Consider the following 21,327-nt stretch of genomic DNA (forward strand, 5'->3'; position numbering starts at 1 on the left):
CAGGTTTTCCCTATGATAAATAAGACAATGACCATTTTTCATCTCTTCGTTCAACACATATTTTTATGAGCGCTTTCTACGTGTCAACCCAAGTGGTAGAAGTTTTTTTTAGTAAAAAAGAGATCTCCTAAAACCTCCTGGAGGGAGATTAGGGAGCTGAAAGCATAGCAGACTTCCTAAACCTGAGCTGTGTGTGGCACTTAAAGGGTTGTTGGTCTCATTCCTTTCTCTCTGGAGCAGTGATTCTTAAACTCTTCTGCCCACTTAGATGTGGCTGAATACCCTTGAGGCCCACCCTCTCCCCAGTCTCACTTTCTAGAAGAAAAACAACTCAATGATATAAAAAGATTGGAGAGGAACAGAATAATTTCAAAAATCCTAAATGAAATAAATTAGTAATAAAACACAATAGTAATTCCATAAACATTTTCATTAATACAAGAATAGACAACGATCCAAAATCATAAACAGCTCAGTACAACACCAGTGACACAAAGAGGGGTTTCTGGAAATTACCTGTATATAGTAGGGGCTTTGCAGTGTTCTCAGGAGTTTGTGATAGACAGACTTTTTTTTTTTTTTTTTTTTGCGGTATGCGGGCCTCTCACTGTTGTGGCCTCTCCCGTTGCGGAGCACAGGCTCCGGACCGCGCAGGCTCAGCAGCCATGGCTCACAGGCCTAGCCGGTCCGCGGCATATGGGATCTTCCCGGACCAGGGCACGAACCCGTGTCCCCTGCATCGGCAGGTGGACTCTCAACCACTGCACCACCAGGGAAGCCCCTAGACAGACTTTTTAAAACAGCATGGAGTTAGAAACATCAACCAGCACTTTCCATAGACCAATTTCAGTTTGTAAGTATCAAATTAGTCGTTATTGATCAGTTTTTTGACCAGGCCTTGTGAATGCTTTACCTGTATTTCATTTAATCTTCGTAACAACTCTGTGAGGTACGTGCTGTTATTAGCTCTCTCTTCCAAATGGAGAAATTGAAGCCCAGAGAAGTCAATTAACTTTTCCAGAGTTGCACAGCCAGCAAGTGGCAGAGCCCCCAGCCTCAGAGCCCACATATGTCCTTGACCATCTGGCCACACTGCTGCCATGAAAGCACTTAGTGAGGAGAGCACTAGGAAGTAGCCCTTAATTATAGGTAAAAATGATTGCCTGTGGATTGACACTCTATCTGTCCATAAAACCAAAGGAGGAATTCCTGGTGGTCCAGTGGTTAGGACTCCGTGCTCTCACTGTCAAGGGCCTGGATTCAATCCCTGGTTGGGGAACTAAGATCCCACAAGCCGCATGGTGCGGCCAAAAAAAAAAAAAGGATCAATTCCTGGTCTCTCAGGAGGTCCATAGGCTAGTACTGTTGCCAGGAATGTAATTGCGGCACACAGACGGGGGAAATGTGGGAAGATGCCTTTTCTTTCTCTTTTGGGCCACTAGGTTAATTTCATGTACTCTAGATAGAGGTGTATTTGTTATTATTTAATGGTCATAAAGAGAACATTCGTTCATCCCACCTCAGTGAGATGACTCAGAGCTAACGTTCCTGCGGAGAAGCATTTGTTCTGTCTTATGCTGTCAGAACAAGCTGTCCCTGACAGTATCAAGGGAGGAGAGAGGCTTCGGCTTAGAAAAGTCAGTGAGACTGTGATAGGTCATATTTTGTGAAATCCAGTCCATTTCCTAATTTATTTTTCTTGCTAGTGGCAGCACCCCCCGGCAAAGAGTCAAACCAGCTGGACACATTCTCCTTTGGCGGGACAGGCAAACCTTTTTACGAGGCCATTCCTGAAAGCTCACCTCCCTCGGGAATGATGACGTCAAGTAGCATGGGAGCCGCTGGTCCCTCTCCTGGGGAGTCTGCTCCATCCGGCGGCAGGCCCGTGGCACCTTCTGGAATTGCTCTTTCCACCCCCTCTGGCAAGGTGGAAGCTCCGCCGTCCAAGTTGGGAGAGCTCCTGTTTCCAAGTTCTCTGGCTGGAGAGACTCTAGGAAGTTTTTCAGGACTGCGGGTTGGCCAAGCAGATGATTCTACAAAGGCAGCCAGTAAGGCTTCATCCCCAGGCGGGACTGGTGCTAGTGCACAGCCCACCAAGACTTCGGCCGTCCCCTCCGGGTTTAGTTTCACCGGCCCCGTGGTGCTGGGGAAGCCCGCGGAGCCTCCCGTGACCTCCTCTGTGGCTGCCACCGCAGTGACCCTGGCGGCTGTGGCCGGCCCCAGCCCCGGCAGTTCCTCGACAGGCATCTTTGGCAGCCTGCCGCTCACCAGTGCGGGACCCTCCAGCGTAATCAGTTTTGCGGGGCTATCGCTAAGCGGTAGCAAGACGAGTTTTCCGTTCGGAGGCCAGCAGACAAGTAGTACAGCGCCGTCCTCTGCCGCTGCCGCTGCCACACCCCTTCCTACATCCCTCCCCGCCTTGTCGTTTGGCAGCCTCCTGAGTTCAGCATCTGCTCCCACCGTGCCCACGTCCTCCGGTAAAAGCACGGAAGCAGCCACGTCATCGGCTCTGCCTGAGAAGCCAGGTGGTAGTGAGGCCTTGGTGTCAACAGCCTCCCTCCTAGGGCAGCAGCCATCCGCCCAGCTTCCCCAGGCTCCTTCTCAAACGTCTGACTCTGTGAAGAAGGAGCCCGCTCTCGTCCAGCCTGTGGCCAGCAGCCCTGGTACAGCGGCGCCCAGTGCCACCATCCTAGCGCCGTCCGCGGAGGCCACTCCGGCAGCCACCGGGGCCCCGGACGCCAAGACCGAACCGCCGTCCCCTGCCCCAACCCCGGCAGCGCCTGGGCAGATTGCCGTCGCAGCACCTGCCGTTCCAGGTGCCGGCCCCGTGGCCCCGGAAACATCCAGGCCTCCCGCCACCTCCAGCGCTGTTTCCGGTGATGCTCCAGGCCCAGCCACGGATCCCGCAGTGTTTGGGGCGGTCACTTCGGGCTCGCCTGTCTTTACTCAGCCGCCGGCCGCCAGCTCTAGCTCGGCTTTCAGCCAGCTCACTGGCCACACAGCCACTGCCCCCTCGGCGACCCCCATGTTTGGACAGGTGGCCGCCAGCACTGCCCCAAGCCTGTTCGGACAGCAGGCAGGCGGCATCGCCAGCACGGTGGCTGCCGCGCCGCAGGTCAGCGGCTCGGGGTTCGGCAGCCCAGCGTTTGGCACCTCCGCCCCGACGGTCTTTGGACAGACGAGCTTCGGGCAGACCCCGGCCTTCGGGCAGCCGACCAGCAGCCCCGCGAGCGGCTTTTCCTTCAGTCAGCCCGGCTTCAGCTCCGTGCCGGCTTTTGGTCAGTCCGCGTCCCCCACCCCCGCGTCCACCAGCGGGAACGTGTTCGGTGCATCTTCAAGCGCCAGTAGCTCCAGCTCCTTCTCATTTGGACAGTCTTCTGCCAACACTGGAGGAGGGCTCTTTGGCCAGAGCAGCCCTCCTGCCTTTGGCCAGAGTCCTGGCTTTGGGCAGGGAAGCTCTGTGTTCGGTGGCACCTCAGCCACCACCACGACAGCGCCATCCTCTGGGTTTAGCTTTTGTCAAGCTTCAGGTAAGAATTTATAGAAGATTTTTACTTTGTTGTTCTCTGTATTATTTGAAACATTTGCAGCAAATCTGCATTAGTTTGGTGATTAAAAGAAAGGAAAGGAAAACAGAAGAGGCTCTGGAAAGTCCGGAAGGGAGCCTGGCCACTGGCAGTCTCGGGCATTTCTTTGGTCTAATCACTGCAGCTCCAGTTGTGCTTCTCAGCAAGTTCTCCACTCTCCTAGCCACCGGAGTGCCAGTTTCATGGGCGGAGAAAAACAGATGTAAAGTCATGGCAAATAACGAATGACTCATAAGTATGAAATTTTACATTGGCAAGGTGCTTTGGAGGTCATTATGTCCAAACCTGTCAGGCCTCGAGGTGACCGATCTAATGTCATTTAGTGCCACTACTGGAGCCAGGACTAGACTCCAGAGCTCCTCATCCTAGTCCTCTGTGCTGCCGGTATTTCATGTTTCCTCTGACACCACCTTGCTTTCTAGAAGGGCAAATAGTGACATTTGAGAAGTTGGATTATTTTTCTATTTTCAGTGTAATTCTTTTTTTTTTTTTTGCGGTACGTGGACCTCTCACTGTTGTGGCCTCTCCCGTAGCGGCCTCTCCTGTTGCGGAGCACAGGCTCCGGACGCGCAGGCTCAGCGGCCATGGCTCACTGGCCCAGCCGCTTCGCGGCATGTGGGATCCTCCCGGACCGGGGCACAAACCCGTGTCCCCTGCATCAGCAGGCGGACTCTCAACCACTGCACCACCTGGGAAGCCCCAGTGTAATTCTTTTAAAGAAACAAATCTTTAAATTTACTACTTTTGAAAGTAAAATGTAATCCTCACTATTGCATGTCCAATCTTAGCAGCTGCTTTTGCTCCTAAAGCCAGTAGACAGGACAACTCGAGTATCTCTTCTAATTTTCCTTTCTCCATGGTTATCTTATGAAAGGCATTTCTTCAGCCATCAGGCTCAGGGGATGAGGGGGCGGAATCAACGATCAGTGATTTGGTGGACAGGATTACAAGTAACTGCGTGTTCATTCCTTTGGTGAAAATTTATTTGAAACTGGTTCATAACTTATTAGAAAGGAAGTCATTTTCTTCCTGCCTTCAACAAATGTTTGTGAAGCTCCCACTATGTTCCACTACAAGAACACAGTGGTGCATGACAGTTTTGGGATCCACCTGATGCCCTGTGAAGAGGCTGCTTGGCCTGTTGGAGTGACGGGAGGAGATGCGATAAGTTGGTCTAGAGAACGGGCAGGGAAGAGGCCTTGTGGGTCTTAAAAGAGAGTAGGATAGTTACCGCTATCGCTAGTGCATCTTTTTGTTCTGCAGTCAAAACTTGAGAATCCTCATTCACAAGTATAATCAAAACTATTTCAGTACAACTGAGAACCTCTGAAAAACCCTTCTTTCCTACAGGAGCTAGGTGGAAAGATAACCTGAGCAGCCTCTCCTCCAGCGCTGGTTGAGGAACTGAGCCTTGCCTGAGCTCCCCTGCCTAGACCAGTAGCAGAGACGAGCGTGGAACTCTTGTCCTCCAGCTCCTGATCTAGGGCTCTTTTGTTGTAAAATATAGTTCTTCCTGATTTTCCCAGGCCCTGTTAACTCAGCACCTCAACCACGTTCTGCCACCTAGAAGAAAGATAAACGACCCTGAAGGCATCTGGTATTTGAGATTAGAGGTAACCAGGGAGAAGGAATATTCATGATTTTAAGTCAGTCACTGGAAGCACTTCTTGGCAGCTGTAAGTCTAGGGGAGCTACGCTGAGAGTCCTCACCCACCTGGGGTTTGGTAGGAGACAAGGATTCAGTCCTTGGGACTTTGGGACTTTTTTTTACTATTCTAAAATTCTAGCAATGAAAAAAAAGGGTTTCTTTAAATTATTTACTCATAATTTTCTCCATTTCCTAGGTAGGAAAACAGACTTTCTTCACGAGTTGATTTACTGTGAGGCACTTAAGCACACCTGAATGCCATTTAAAGAGTAAAAAACAAAACTTTGATATTATAGAAGGGTCATCCAAATTAAACTTTGGTTTTCTTTTTATTTTACAGGTTTTGGGTCTAGTAATACTGGTTCTTTGTTTGGTCAAGCAGCCAGTACTGGTGGAACAGTCTTTGGCCAGGTAAATATGGATGTTTGCCTCTATTCATGTCAACATGTATCAAACCCATCTGTGTCGTTCCTATAGGATGCAATCAGTCATGTTCCCGTAGGATGTACACTGGTCCTGTAGGATGTAACCAGCCCCAACAAACAGCCCTGTGGTTCTCAAGCTCTGCCTTCTGTAGCTCCCTTGGGGATGCAGAAGCCTCAGCCTCCGATTCGAGAGAATCACTACAGTTTTGATCCTTGTGTGAAAGTCCTCTCGGGAAGCACTTTAAAGCACATTGCCTGATTTCCATCCATCTTCTGCCTGTTGTTAGGCCAGGGATTGGCAAACTATGGCCCATGGGTTAAACCTGCTCCTTGGCCTTTTTTAAGGCCGTTGAGCTAAACGTTTTTATTTAAGTCGTTGTTTAAACACGATGCAGAAGAATATGTAGCAGAAGCTGTGTGTGGCCCCTGTGCGAAGCAGTATGTAGTCCAGGGGCCTTTCGGTGACCTGAGCCGTTTCACTTTGTCTAGCTAGTGGCTATCTATGTGCCGGGTGTGGTTTTAAGTGCTGTACACGCACTGAGTCCTGGAATCATTAGTACTCGTATAAGGTAACGCTGTTAGTATCCCCATTTGACAGATGAGGACACGGAGGACCCAGAGGGGTTAAATTTACTGTTGTGAAAGCTAGCTGCTGCATTTAGATCACAGTAACTTCATAAGGCACTCTGATATATTGGAAACGATTGTGACTCTCTAAAGGTGGGGTTGGTACTTGTCCAGTAGTTAAGAAAGTGGTAGCCATATTATGTTTCTTCCAAGTCTTGAGTAGGAGATTTTCTTTATCACCTTTTTCCTTAGAAGATGGGCCCTGCCCTAGTCAGTGATCCTTGACCGAGAAACAGAACTTCTGGTTTTCAAGTTCCCCACTGAAAACAGCTAAAGATGGCTACATAAAACGTACAAACCATAGTTTCAAAAGCACTTATAAACTAATAAGGTATTTAACCAAACCAGATTAAAGGGAAAATGGGAACCTGTAGAAGTGAGTGGAGCACAGAAGCCAGTTCTGCCCTGAGAGCATCTACTAATCTATTGACTATGTTAACAACACCAAAAGGGCAGAGGGGCAGACATCATTCACCAAGACGTGTACAAAGTGGGAGGGCTAAAAGAGACCCTCCCCACGAGAAGCTGTGACTCCAGATTCACCGGTCTCGGCCTGAGAATGCGGCTTGACCCGATCCGAGGATGGCGGTGTCTCCAGATGTCTGGCAGAAGAGCACAGGCCACTCTGAAGAAAAGTAACTGTAGGCCTCAGATAATTTTTAAGGACGTTGATTCCCACACGTAAATTCATCACAACAGGAAACAAGGAACTATGATCAAGAGCCAGAATAAACATGAGACACACATTTCCAGAGACTTCCTAGACTATAAAACAGCTGTGTTTTACGTGCCGTAAAGAAATAAAAGACAAACTTGAAAATACCAGGTACGGGAAGATCCCACATGCGGCGGAGTAACTAAGCCTGTGTGCCACAACTACTGAGCCCGCGAGCCTAGAGCTTGTGCTTCACAACAAGAGAAGCGACCGCAACGAGAAGCCCGTGCACCGCAACGAAGAGTAGCCCCCGCTCGCCACAACTAGAAAAAGCCCCCGCGCGCAGCAACGAAGACCCAACGCAGCCAAAAAAAAAGAAAAAAAAAGTTGAACATCATAAACAGTTATATGTCAAAATTCATTGAGCTCTGTACATAGAAAACTTAATAGAAAACACAACAGAAAGAAAAAGGACAAGAGACTTCATAAAAAAGGGTAGTGTTGGTTACACAGCATTATGGAATGTATTCAATGCCACTGAATTATACACTTAAAATCCTTAAAATGTTGCCCCTGACCTGGGTCGAGTGGCACCTGGTTGCTGGTGCCTGTCTCATATCAGCCGGGGACAAAGCAACTCCTTGTTTATCCGAGCTTGGCTTTTGGTTTGTGCCCATGCCTAGTTCATGCCCCAGACGCATGGGGGAAAAAAAGCCTAAAATGGTAAGTTTCATGTATATTTTAGCACAATTTAGGAAAAGAGAGTAATAAGAAAACATTTTTTAAAAAGGATAGCCAGAGGACCATAAACATTCAACTTAATTAGTAACACAAAGTAAAACCACTAAGAGATGCACACCTGTAACGCAGCAGAAATTTAAAAGCCCAACAATACCAAATGTCAGCAGATATGCAGAGCCACAGAAACTCACGTACACTCTTAGCTGGGGCGTGGGTTGGCACACCACCTTGGAAGATAGTCTGGTGTGATCTAGTGAAGCCCTGTGGTTCCACTCCTAGTTTGTTCTTTAGAGAAACTGATGCACCTGTGCGCCAGGGTACACTGTTACAATAACAGGACTAGAAGCAACCCAGACGGCTATGGCCATTCCACTGGGCAGATGAACTTATATTACTCTGTAGTAGAACGTTACTACGTTGTGGAAATGAACAAATTAGAGCTACGTGCGTGACTTTCACAGGCATAAATTTTTTCTCTCTCTCGCAGGCATAATTTGAGCAAAGAGATTTAAAGCTTACTGTGATAAACTCCATATTGGTTACTGCCCTGCACCTCATGTTCTTCCTTCACAGAAATTATATTTGCAATTGGAGGGGCTAGAAATTCAAATGAATTTTTTTTCTGTCATGGCAGGGGCTTTATCTGTTATATTTGTCACTGTATCCCCAGTGCTTAGGACTGTGGCTAGCACAGGACAAGCATTGTAAAAATGAATGAATTTTCAAGTAGTAGGGGTATTCTCAGAAAAATCTAAGGATACAGGTAGATTCTGGCCAGGATATAGAAGAACTTCATTTTCATCATAATACCAAGAAAAATCCAGATGGTGTGAAAATCACACTAATTCTGTGGATATTAGAATTATCTAGTGCTGTGTAACAAATTACCCCAAAACTCAGTAGCATTCTCCAGTGGTTGGCTTGGCTGTTAGTTCCAATCTTAACTGGAACTCTTGGCTACAACATCTACATGTGGCTTCTCTGTATGGCCTGGGCTTCCTTACATCATGGTGGCTGGATTCCACGGAAGAATATTCTAAGAAAGAGAGGGAGCCAGGCAGAACCTGTCCTCAGAAGTCACAGAGCATCATGTATACTGCATCTTCTTGTTCAAGGGAGTCACAAAGCCCCACCCAGGTTCAAGGGGAGGGGAATAGACTTCACCTCTTGCTCTAGAAGAGCATTTAGGTCTAGAAATACTACTGTGACCATCTTTGGAAAATATAATCTGTCACGATGGGACCATCAAAACATGGCAGAAAGCCTTGTTGAATTGATTTCCAGACAGGGGAGTTAATCGTAGGTGAGCTCGATGGTACAGCAGCTTTTGGGGGCAAATGTCAGGTCTGGGTTTAGGAAGTGGAAGAGAGGCCTTGCCGAAGGAAATTTACTGGCTGGAGAAGCCAGAGGAAGCTATTGGCAACAATGAGGGCAAACAAATGACCAATAAACACACGAAAAGATAATCAGTAGTATTACAAACATTAGGAAAATGAAAATCAAAACCATAATGAGATACCACTCCACAACCACTAGGAGGGCTCTAATTTAAAAAAAAAAAAAAGAATAACAAGTATTGACAAAGATTGGAGAGATTGGAACCCTCGTATATTGCTGGTTGGAATGGAAAATGGTACAGCCATTGTGGAAAACAGGTTCCTTGAAAAGCTAACCATAGAACTGTCATATGACCCAGCAGTAGAACTCAGACACTTGATCACCACTGCTCATTGCAGCATTATCCACAGTGGCCAAAAGATGGAAACAACCCAGTGTTCATCAGCAGAGGATTGGATAAACAACAGGTGGTCTGTTCGTACATAGGAATATTATTCAGCCTTCAAAAGGAATGAGGTTGTGATTCATATTACACACGAATAAATCGTGAATACATTACGTTAAGTAACATAAGCCAGATATAAAAGGACAAATACTGTGTGATTCCACTTGTATGGAATATTTAGAATAGGTAAATCCGTAGAGCCAGGAAGTAGATTAGAGCCTACCAGGAACTGGGGGGAGGAGGGACCAGGGAGTTCTTGTTTAATGGTTGCAGAATTTCGGTTTTGGTGATGAAAAATTTTAGAAATAGTGGTAATTGTTGGACAACATTGTGAATATAATTAATGCCACTCAATTGTATACTAAAAGATGATTAAAAGGGCAAGTTTTATGTCATACGTGTTTTACCACACGTTTTAAAACTTAAAGATGTAATATACCAAAACCATTGAATTTTATACTTTATAAATTTATTTATTTTTTATTTATTTATTTTTGGCTGGGTTGGGTCTTCGTTGCCACACGCGGGCTTTCTCTAGCTGCGGTGAGCAGGGGCCACTCTTCGTTGTGGTGCGTGGGCCTCTCGTTGTGATGGCTTCTCTTGTTGAGGAGCACAGGCTTTAGGTGCGCGGGCTTCAGTAGTTGTGGCTCGCGGACTCTAGAGCGCAGGCTCAGTAGTTGTGGCGCATGGGCTTAGTTGCTCCGCGGCATGTGGGATCTTCCTGGACCAGGGCTCGAACCCGTGTCCCCTGCATTGGCAGGCGGATTCTTAACCACTGTGCCACCAGGGAAGTCCTGAATTTTATACTTTAAATCAGTGAGTTGTGTGGTATATGAATTATATCCCAGTAAAGCTGCTTTTAAAAAAACGACAACAACAACAAATTGGAGTCTGAAAGACTTGTAAGTTCAGTATAAGAATTCTCTATTCACCTCTCCCCCAATTTTGCTGAGAGAAAGTAAAGCAGAAAGAACTTGCAGTCTTGCAACCTCCTGTTCCCTGAAACTTGAATCCAAAGGTAGCACTCCAGCCTAACTGCCTTCTGGCTCCAGGCTCCAACACTTACATGACAAATAACCTAAGCCCTAAGCAAAGACAGTGTTTGGCTAACCAGAGGTGAGTTCGGTCTAAATCTGTGAACCAGTTCCCGATCAACTGGACACTTAGGGCGGTCTGAATAATTGCCTCCTCACTTTAGGACACAGACGAGAGTGGTCTCTCACTCTCTGGGGAACACGCTAGCATTCCTCAGTCACCACACCACCGTTCCTCTGTATAAAGTCCAGTATACCTAACAAACAAAAAAAGGTATGTAACACATGAAGAAGCAAAATGAAAAGGGGGACCTACGGTCACACTTTAGAAATCAGCAAAAAAATAACCTACAGATGATCCAGTATTAGAACTAACAGGTAGAGACTTTATGGTAACTGTTGTGCTCAAGGATTTACAGGAAAATAAAAGAATGGTTGAATAAGGAATCTCAGACGAGAAATGGGAATTACAAAAACAAATAGAAAGTCAGTCTGTATCTGAAGTTTAAATCTAATATCCAAAATAAAAAACGATTAGACAGGTTAAACAGCAGAGTGAATACTACAGAAGAACAGTGAACTTGAAAATATGTCAATAGAAATTACCTAAAATGAAGCTCCGAGAGACTGGAAAAAAATTGGACGGAACATCAGTGCCCTGTGCAACAGTATCAGGCAATTCAGCATAATGCAATCAGAGTCCCAAAAGGAGAGGAGACAGAATTGGTGAGGAAAAATGTTTTGAAGAGACAACGGCCAGGCTTTTTCAGATTTGTTGAAGAACAGGAATCCACAAATCCAAGACACTCTGTGAACCTCAGAAAACCACCCCTGGACACAACCTGGTTAAGCTTCTGAAAACCAAATACAAAAAGAAAATAAATTTTAAAGCAGCTGAAGAAAGAATATTGATGACATAAAGAGAAACAATGTATTGTGCAGTTAATAACGAGGTATTAAGTATATGACAGCCGGGGCAAAAAGGCAAAAAGAACAGCTTTGCTACCTTGGAGCAAATCAGTGCTTCTCAACCGGTATCGATTTTGCCCCCGGGGGAATTTCACAATCACAACGTCTGGAGACACGTTCCCCGGGGGAATTTCACAATCACAACGTCTGGAGACACGTTTGATCCTCATGAGTGGGGGACGCTACTGGCATCTCGTGGGTAGAGGCTACACATCCTACAGCCCTCCAAAACAAAGAATTATGTGGCCCCAAATGTCAATAATGCCACTGTGAAGAAACCATTAGGAAGACAAAGATTTCTTAGGACACAAAAAAGCACTAACCATAAAAGAAGAAATTGAAAAACGGGATTTCATTAAAATTACAAACTTATGCTCATCAAAAGACTTTGTTATGAAAATGAAAAGGCAAGGTATAGACTGGGAGAAAATATTTACAATACATAAATTAAAGGACTTCTGTGCAGAATACATAAAGAACTCCTATGACTCAAATAAAAAGACACCTCAATTTTAAAATAAGCAAAATACTTGGACAGCTACTTTACAAAAGGGGCTATACAGATGGCCAATAAGCACATGAAAACTTGCTCAGCATTGTTAGTCATCAGAGAAATGCAGATGAAAACCATGAGATACTATGTCATACCTGTAGAATTACTGAAATTTAAGAACCAACAAGACCAAATGTGGAAAAGATCTAGAGTGACTAGATCTCTTAACGCGTCGCTGGCTGGTGGGAAGGTAAAATGGTGTGGCCACTTTGGAAGACCATTTGGCAAATTCTCAGTAAGTTAAATATACACTCATTTTAGGGTTTAACAATTCTAGTCCTAGGTATTCACCCAAAAGAAATGAAAATGTATACTCACAGACTTCTATCAGAATGTTCATAGCAGCTTTGTTGATGATAGCCCACACCTGGAAACAGTCCAGATGTTCATCGGCAGGGGAATAGTAGACCCTGGCGTCCTCACACAGTGGAATACTATTCAGCAACAAGAAGGGAAGGACGGCTAATGGCATGCAACCATAGGGGTGGCTCTCAAGAGCATATGTTGTGTCTAGCGAGGTCATTTAGGCAAGAAGTGAAATAAAGGCATCCAGATTGGCAAGGAGGAAGTAAAACTATGCATCGGCAGGCAACATGATCACGTATATAGGAATCCCAAAGGAATCCACTACAGAACTAGAACTAATGAATGGGACCAGCAAGTTTTCAGGATGCAAGATCAATATATAAAAATTAATTGTATTTCTGTACATTTTCAACAAACCATCTGAAAATGAAATTAAGAAAACAATTGATTTTCAGTATCACGAAAAGGAGTAAAATACTTAGAAATACATTTAACAGAAGTGCAAAACGTGTGCTCTGAATACAATGAAACGTCGTTTAAAGAAATTAAAGGTGATCTAAATAAGTGGAAGGCCATGCTGTGTTTATGGATCAGAAGATTTAATGTTGTTAAAATGGCAGTAGAGAACCAGGACTGTGAAAATTAATTTAACATTCATGCCGGGATTCAGTAATGAGTAAGACAGACAAAAGTGGCTATGTCCATAGAGCTTACATTTGGCGGGGTGGGGAGGGGTGTCAGTCTTTATTAAAACAGTTTCATTTCAAATAGTTAATTTAAGTACTATGAAGACAGTAAAGCAGGATGATGTGGCAGTAATCAGGGAAGCTGATTTAGGTTCGATAGTCAGGAAATGCCTTTCTGAAGAAGTCTCATAAATGTCTGTTTTTACGTTTGTTTCTTTGAATCAGGATCAAGTCAGCCTCACTCACTGAGATCGGCTGGTAGTTCTCTTCAGCCTCTGTATCTATAAATTGCCCTCCCAGGACCTCCCCTCTTTTATTTCCCCTCATAGTACAGTTGATGAACAAAGCAGATCGTTGGTCCTTTGGAGATCCCCGCAGTGTAGCGCCCTGTTACTTCCTGTGAAATGGTGCTTGGGTCTGGAGGCTGGACGAGATTCACAGGGTTTTTTGGCAACTTTATTAGGCTGCATCTTGAACACTAGCTCTCTATTCAATGATATAAAGGAATTAATTTTTTAGACACGATAATGTTATCATGGTTATGGTTGATGTTTTAGAGCTTTATGCTGGAAGATCCGTGGATGAAATGGTGAGATGTCTGGGATTTACTTCATACTAATAAAGGCTGAGGGGAAGAAGATGGGGCTCTAGGTAACACTCAACTGGCTGTGAGTTAGCGGGTGAAACTGGGTGATGGGTACATGGGTTCATTATGCTCCTCCATCTATACTTTTGAGATTTTCCATAATTTACAGTTTTAAAAACTGTTGTTATTTATCGTAGTTAAAATGAATGGAATACTCTAAACCCGCTTCTGAGGATGCAATAAGTGTCAATTCACATTCACTTCAGTGAAGTGCTACCCGTTTCTGTTCATTTCTGCAGATATCCATTACTTTTCAAATGATGTTTTTAAAAATAAGTTGAGCCATCTGAAATTGCTGGGTTCGGTGGGGTTTTTGTTTTGGTTTTTTCCTTGTAGGGCAAAAATGTCCGTATATTGGCAGTTTCCTATGTTTCAGCCTGATGCGTGGAAGTCAGCCAAGAAACCTGATATTTTCTGTTTTCCGCGTGCACGCGTAGTTGTCACGTCTTCGTTCCTTTGAAAGTCAGTTTACTAGTTATCAAAGCCTGTGCTCTTATGGTTGGATTTCATTCCAAGTTTTAAAAAGCTGTTACTCATCATTAAATGGTTGTAGTAAACAGTTACTGTTGTTGTTAAAGAAGTTTAAAGAGGGAAAAAAAGAAAGGAGAGAGACAGGCAAGTACATTAAGTATGTTGCCCTCAGGTAAAAATTAGCTTGTCATGTCCAAGGCACAAAAGACTGGTGTGACTGTACCAAGTGCGGGGGGGTGATAGAAGACGATGCCAAGAGATGGATGGGGCCAAGTCATGTGTATCTTTCAGAATTTGTAAGCAGGAGTGAAATGTTTTGACTGCCATTTTCAAGGATTAATCCAGCTGCTGTGTGACCACAGATTGTAGGGGAAGCAGAACGTCAATAAAGTTGTCACATGGTCCAGGCAGAAAGTCACGGCACGGGGGCTCAGAGCAGGGATGTGCTGGGGCATGTTTCAGGGGCAGGCTGCTAGAGGTTTGACTGTTGTGGGGATTAAATAATTATTTGTAAAGTGCGTAGAAAAGTGCCTAGCACAGAGAAAGTGCTCGGTCATTGGTTCATTATCGTCATTGTCAAAATACTGAACAGGAACCATTTTTTGAGCGTGTAAATTACATTTTAGGCACTTTTCTGAAGGGCACTACCTTCCTAGCTCATTTATTGATATTTCACTCACTGTTTTGAGGTGGGTGGTTTATTTTGCCAGAAAGAGGGACTTGTACACTTCTCTGGTTCCCCCCTCCCCTTTGAAGGGACTCCTGTAAGGTTCCTGTGCACAGCGACCCATTTCTAATGGCCCATCGTATTCTACGTTATCAGCCAGGGAGATATCATACTTAACTCATCATTAATTGTCCCTCAAATCTAGCACTGGCCTCCCTTAAAGAACCAGTTTCTAAACAAAAATACAGTGTGTGGTGCCTGATACAGCTTTGTGTCAGCACGTGCTCACCATCCTCTGAGCATAAGATTTGCAAACTTGGACAGAGTTCAGCTGCGGTCATCGTTTCAACAGTGGAGCTAATTTAAGCTCATTTCGGCAGTACTGGGGAAGTCATTACGAAATAAAAGCACGCAAATTGGGAGAAAAGACAGTGTGACTCCCTTATCGTCGGTTGCTGATGAGGTCAGCCAAACACTAGAGGAATTAAAATAATTGGTGCTCATCATAACCTAGACATGTTTTTAAACTTTCGCACTTGGGGGCGCTTTTGAGGGTTTGGTTTTCCTGCCCCTGGCGTCACGTCCAGCAGAGGCTGCAGGCAGCAGGGCAGATGAACTGTTAAGACTCCCACCTGCCATAAGTGATGTTTTCAGAGAACTGTGCACGTAGAAGAACTTGAGAGCTTGTGACTGTAGAGAGTGTTCCTGTGCAGAGCTCAGCTTCCTTTGTGGGTGTTAGAGCATCTGCACCAGAACTAATCAGCCTTCTCTTGCTTCTTCCACTTGCACAGCTGTGAGTGCCTCCTCTCCGTGGATGTGGCCTGCCATTTTACCGTGACCTCTCATCTTATCGTGCTTCCCGTCCCTTTTGTTTTTTAGCAGTCGTCCTCTTCCAGTGGCAGCGTGTTTGGGTCTGGAAACACTGGAAGAGGGGGAGGTTTCTTCAGTGGCCTTGGAGGGAAACCCAGCCAAGATGCAGCCAACAAAAACCCATTCAGCTCGGCCAGCGGGGGCTTTGGATCTACAGCCACCCCAAGTAAGTTAAGAAAGTTTTCCCAGTCTCTTGGTCCCCTGATGTCATCGTCATCCTCGTGGTGTTATCAAAGCTTCAGTGACAAGTGTAGAAAGGAAAGAAAAGGTCTAGAAGGCCCATTTAAAATATCTACCCCAAAGCAGTGTGATCTGTTTTGATTTTGTTTTTTATCTTTGGTTTTCTAATGAGATGTCCTATATAATCACGGAAAGACATCAGAGCTTCAGGGAGAGAGGATCTGTGTATTGAGCTACTCCCCTCTTCTCTCCCAAGGCCCAGATTGCTCTGTTTCTTAGGATTGAAATGACTTGAAATGAATGCAAGCAGACAGGCGTAAAAGAGAGCAGCAGAACAAGCTGGGTGTGCTTGGAGGAGCATCTGGATTTTCATTTGTGTTGGACTCTCTTTGAATTTGCTTTAAAATTCAGCTACTGTAGAGAAGTGTCACACAAAAGTTGACGCTGTCATTATTTCCCATCTCTTACGTTTTTGTCTTATTTTCAAATGAAGCTGTATCTTTCTGCCGGCACTTTCTTCTCCAGCTGATTCCTTGTTGATGTCTGTTCATGGTTGGAAATGAAAGAAATGTGTTTGTTTAAATCTTCTAAAAAAATATATCCTGCTGCCAGTGGAGACTGAGATGGGAAGTCGGGCACCTGTCACCTTCATCTTAGCTTGTCTTGTTTAATACGCTGTACCAGAAGCTTCTCTCTTCTGTTGTGCTATACGCGATCTTAATGCGAGAGCTCGTGTTGCATAGACAGAACAGATGTTTCCTTGATATTAAGGCTCATGTAGTTAAAAGGCAAAACTCTTTGCTGAGACTCCTGGAGTCACAGATCAGTTATTTTGATGTCACTGTTCATCTAGTAATATATAAGGAGAGATTATAGTGAAGACCCACATAGCTTTAAACTTGTGAAATTATATAATCAGAAGTTTGTGTTCTGCTAGGAGGAATTTAGAACCCTTGAATGAAGGGATCTTGGAAGTCAAGTCTAGTAACAGTTTTCAGAAGCCGTTTCTGCAGATGAACTCTTACGCAGAATCCTGATACATAAAACAGAGAAAAACAGGGCATTCAGAAGCAGGGGCCAGGAACCAGCAGTACTCCTGGGTGGTTTCCCCATCTTTTTCCCAGCTATCAGCACACAGCTGCAGGGCGCCATAGCACGTACTTTGAAAACATGATCCTCGGGTGTCAGTCTCCCTTTTCCAATGAAGAAACAAGCCCAGAATGGTTAGGTGATTTTTAGTTACAAAGCCAGAAAGTGGCAGACCTAGAACTCAGCCAGATCATGCATGAGGTGCCAAACACAGCGTCTAGCACAGAGCAGGCATTTGATAGAACATGCTAGTGAGAAATGTGCGTTTGTCCCATGGGCAGATTATCGTCTGCAAGATTGTGTTACTAGCCTATTTTGTTAAAACGTGGGTGTGTCATATCTTTGTAAAAAATCCTTTCCTCCTGTCAGATTCACCTTTAATGCCGTGGCTCTTACCTGGCAGAAAATGGCCTTCTCTCAGTGCTGGGCTGGAGCTGGCCTGTACCGGCTCAGGAGAGCCAGCTTGCACATTTCTCCCCAGCTCCCTGTTCAGTGACATCAGGGAGTAGTTATTTACACCATGGTAACTGGACAGTGCTACAGATCGGGGACAGACGCCCCCTGCCCAGCGCCGACCTGTTGTTCATAGGCACACCATTGTTTCTAATTCTTTAATTCTGGTTTAAAATAAACATATATCTGTTCTTGATACCAGACACCTGCGGGTCTTCATCTCCTAAAGGTCAGCTGTTGTAAACCAGCAGTTTACTTTCACATTTAAGGGAAGTTTAAGTGGATTTGAAAGTATGCAGGAAAGATATAGCATTATTTTGGTTTTTAAAACTGCGTAATTTGCTACTGAAACAGACGAGCTTCTGTAGCCCTGAGGACCAAGTGCAGGACGAGAGGAAGGAACAGTGGGGAAGGAGCTGGAAGGCCCCTGGGGAGGACACTGGCCTCGCCACGGAACTGAGAACGCTTTCTGCAGGTCACAGGGGCGGCCTCTTTCTCCTCGGGCGACCGTGCGGCGTGTGATCCTCTGAGCAGCACAGTTTCCTGCCCTGTGTGGATGGGCTCCCGGCTCTTTTCCTGCCTGCCAAACACTTCCTTCCCTGCTCTTTCCCTCTCCTTTTTCCCTGTCATCGTGGGGTGTGTCCCCATTGTCATCCAGGTTATCACAGGAGTCTCCAGACTCCCCTCTCTGCCTGCTGTCTCCTACACTGTGGTCTGGAAACCTGTACCAAATTGAATGTCTTAAAACTCTTTTATTTTGCCACTCTCCCTACTCAGAACCCTTTGGCAATGTCCCACTAACTATAGAACCAAGTCCAGACCAACTCCTTAGGCTATAACGCAGGGCCCTCCATGAGCCCTGACACACTTTTCTGACTTCAAATTCCTTCGCCTTCACACGCGCACACACACACACGCACGCACCCTCACTTCTCCCTGCTTCAGTGCCAGGGTTCACACTGCTCCCCACACGCCGCCCCTCTGAACCTGCCGTTCCTTTCAGCATGAATGTACGTCTTCCTCTGCAGCGTGGCCGAAAGGTCACGAGGATGCACAGTGATCTCGCCCTCTCTGGAATCCTGCAGCCCTTATGCTCTGTTCTTTCAGGAGCCGTCAGCAGAAGGGAACTCATCTTTACTGATCACCTGCTGTGCGCCAGTTGTTCAGTGTGTGCGGTCTAATCGCCTCTCACAACAGTATTTTCAGATGTGGCCGTCCCCATTTTACCAATAAGGAAGTAGGTTCAGAGTGGGAATGTTGACTTCCAGTGGTAACAGCCATTAAGTGGCATAAGGAGGGTTTCATCCTGGCATGTGTGCAGAGCTCTGATCCACTGTGTTACCTGCTGAGATCGTCTGGCCTCGCCATGGAATGGAACGCCTCCGCACGCGCCTTGTCTGACAGCCCTTGTGATCACTCCGCATGGCATCGAACATGCTCCCCTGCAGATAGATATCCGAGCACAGATTGGGCGGCCAGCAGTTCCCTTGGTGACATTTAGGCCCCAGGCTGCCTGGTCCTGGAGCTGCCCTCTTGAGGCCTGAGAAGTAATTGGAACTATGCATTGATCGAGAAAGACAAGCTAGGAACATTGGTGCTTGGAGTTGGCGTGTTCTGTATCCAGAAGCTCACACTAGAAAGGTTTCTTCTCTCTCTCTTCCCCGAGACTCTACCATAGATACAGTTAACCCCTGGGGGTCCTGTGAATTGCTGCCTGTAAGGCCCTATTGCCTCCTTGAGTCTTGTCCTGAAGACACTGGTGAGGACAATTCTCAGCACATTTTCTGCACAGGGGCTTGAAAGACATGTTTGTATGAGGATGAAGGAGTCATTTGATGAGAATCCTTTGGTCCCACAAGGCTCCTTCTACTACTGATCTTTAAGAGAATGTCTTGGGAAGGTATCCTGGACGAGGGCTTCCTGAGAACTGCCTTCTCAGTGTGTGTTGAATTCTCGTCTAGTGACTTTAGACCTGCAGAATGACGTGGGACCTGGTCTCTGTGATGTTATTTATATCAAATTTATATCAAGTATCAATTTAAATTGGGTCAGACCCTGTTGTTGGATTTTGCTAGTGTTTTTGCCAAATAAAAGACCATAGAGGATCCACGCTGCACCAGTGGGGGGAAGCCCAAAGCGGATGCCAGTGTGACCCATTCTTGGAACCCCCAGTGGAAGTCATCCGGTGGCTCTACAGAGACAGGCTTTCTTACTGGCTAGTTCACAAGTGAAGAAGTCTCTTCCACAGTGAAATATTGTTCCAACAGCCAAGACACCATATTCTCAAGAGCCAGAGACTGTTATTTTGGAGCCACTAGGAGAAAACTGAGAAGCACATTGTTGGCCATAGAGACAGAGAGAAGCAGACATCCCATCGTTTAATGCCACTTCGTTTCAGAGCAGCGTAAATAAATCCTAAAATGTTTCAACATGCAGAGCTCCTTTGGAGACTACAAATGACAGCTGTTACAACTTGAATGGCTTGATTCTAGTGATCTTTGCAAAATGAAAAGGGTTTAACTTTCTGCAGCTGACCTGCTCTGTTTTTTTGTATTGAACTTGATTGGGATAGGAAACATGATTGGCAGGAGAAAAGTTAAACAGAGAGGGAAGTCCTATTTTCTAGGACTACCTTATGCCTGACTAGGGGCTTTCCATACATTAATTCATTCAGTCTTCCCAGCAGCCTTGCCTGGGCACAGTGGCTGTCCCATTATATGTATGAGGAAACTGGGACTCGGGAAGGTTAAGTCCTTGCCCCACAGTTATTAGGTTTTCGAAGCCAGGGCTGACTGCACAACTCATTTATTCCATTGTCATATCTGTGAACATCTTAAAGACAAAGGAGTCTTAAAGAGATAAAGGGACAAAGAAGCCCGAAGACTTCTAAATATTCTCTGACTTCTCTAGAATTTGTCTTCCAGCACTGTCCCAGTAAAATCATTTCATCTCTGTATTTCTGATTTCTCCAAGAGGAGATCTAGCCTCTAATCTTGTACTTGAATTTGTTTGCTATTTGGAATTTTTGCCTTGGTAGCGCTAACAAAGTCAGAAAATTGCAGTCCTCTGTTCTTGAAATACCAAATAAAAGGAATGGCTGAGAAGCCTGGTCTTGTACTTCCATTGGAGGAATCTGATGTAACCTTCAGCCGGCTCACTAAGGGAAGGGTCAGACTGCTCAGGAGGGCATTTTGCAGACTCTACCGAAGGGTACATAGTCCCGTGCGACCGTTTGTGAAGGTGGTGAAAAGGAATCTGTTATCCACTCCTGCTCTCAGTGCCTGACCTACTCACAGCCAAGCTCCCAAACGGTCACCAAAGCTTTACAGAGCAGGTGACCCTGCGGTGGTCCGAGGCTCTATGTTATCGGTGCCTATAGACATTTGAGGTGGTTGTGTCCCTGAGGTGAGGCTCCTCACTTCTTGGCCTGCAGATCGAGAGCACTGCAAGCGGAAGTAGTAACGGAGTTGCATCTCACACTGGGGTGGGATTGGCAGCAGAGCAAGATGAGAGACCCTGGCGCTGACGGGCTAGTGGTAGACCACCTCCTCAGACGGCTCGACTTGCAGAGTTACTCGCCCTCCACTCTTCTCCTTTCCGTCACCTTCTCTGTGAGCGCCTGACAGGCTTGGGGGAAGACTGGCCTGTGCAGGTGTTTGTAGGCCTCGCTTGGTGACATGGAGTCAATGCCCCATTGGCACCCGGAGCGTGTCATTTCAGCCTCCTGTCCATGCCTGTGGCTTTGGGCAGTGATCCCATTTCAGCAGAGCTTCTTGCTGCCTTACTGTGGGTGCAAACTCATTTTAATAAAACACGCATCCAGACATGGTGGGGAAACGTGAGTTATCCCTCCCCTCTCCCCTCGGAAAAGGGTGAAAGAAAAATTCCTGTCATTTAGTGTGCTGTTTGTACTCTCTCCAAGCACTTCTGTGTATTT

The 21,327-nt window shown here is 45.8% G+C and overlaps 1 protein-coding gene and 1 non-coding gene across 13 annotated transcripts in view; both read left to right on the forward strand.

The window, feature by feature from the left end:
• NUP214 (nucleoporin 214) overlaps positions 1 to 21,327 on the forward strand; it is a 102,498-nt gene that overhangs the window by 66,798 nt on the left and 14,373 nt on the right. For 10 of the 12 annotated variants that reach the window (XM_024762158.1, XM_024762155.1, XM_024762151.1 and 7 more), the window contains 3 exons: positions 1,707 to 3,530; positions 5,576 to 5,646; positions 15,678 to 15,834. In XM_024762158.1, coding sequence (XP_024617926.1) covers positions 1,707 to 3,530; positions 5,576 to 5,646; positions 15,678 to 15,834 — 2,052 coding nt within the window. The remainder of the gene's footprint in view (positions 1 to 1,706; positions 3,531 to 5,575; positions 5,647 to 15,677; positions 15,835 to 21,327) is intronic. The other 2 variants (XM_024762153.1, XM_024762154.1) reach the window with 2 other exon arrangements.
• LOC112411585 (small nucleolar RNA SNORA48) lies at positions 7,511 to 7,645 on the forward strand. Its single transcript, XR_003005666.1, has one exon. It is a non-coding gene; the product is annotated as a small nucleolar RNA SNORA48 (small nucleolar RNA).

The sequence above is a fragment of the Neophocaena asiaeorientalis genome, unplaced genomic scaffold, assembly GCF_003031525.2.
Source record: "Neophocaena asiaeorientalis asiaeorientalis breed wild unplaced genomic scaffold, Neophocaena_asiaeorientalis_V1.1 scaffold78, whole genome shotgun sequence".
Lineage (NCBI taxonomy): Eukaryota > Metazoa > Chordata > Mammalia > Artiodactyla > Phocoenidae > Neophocaena > Neophocaena asiaeorientalis.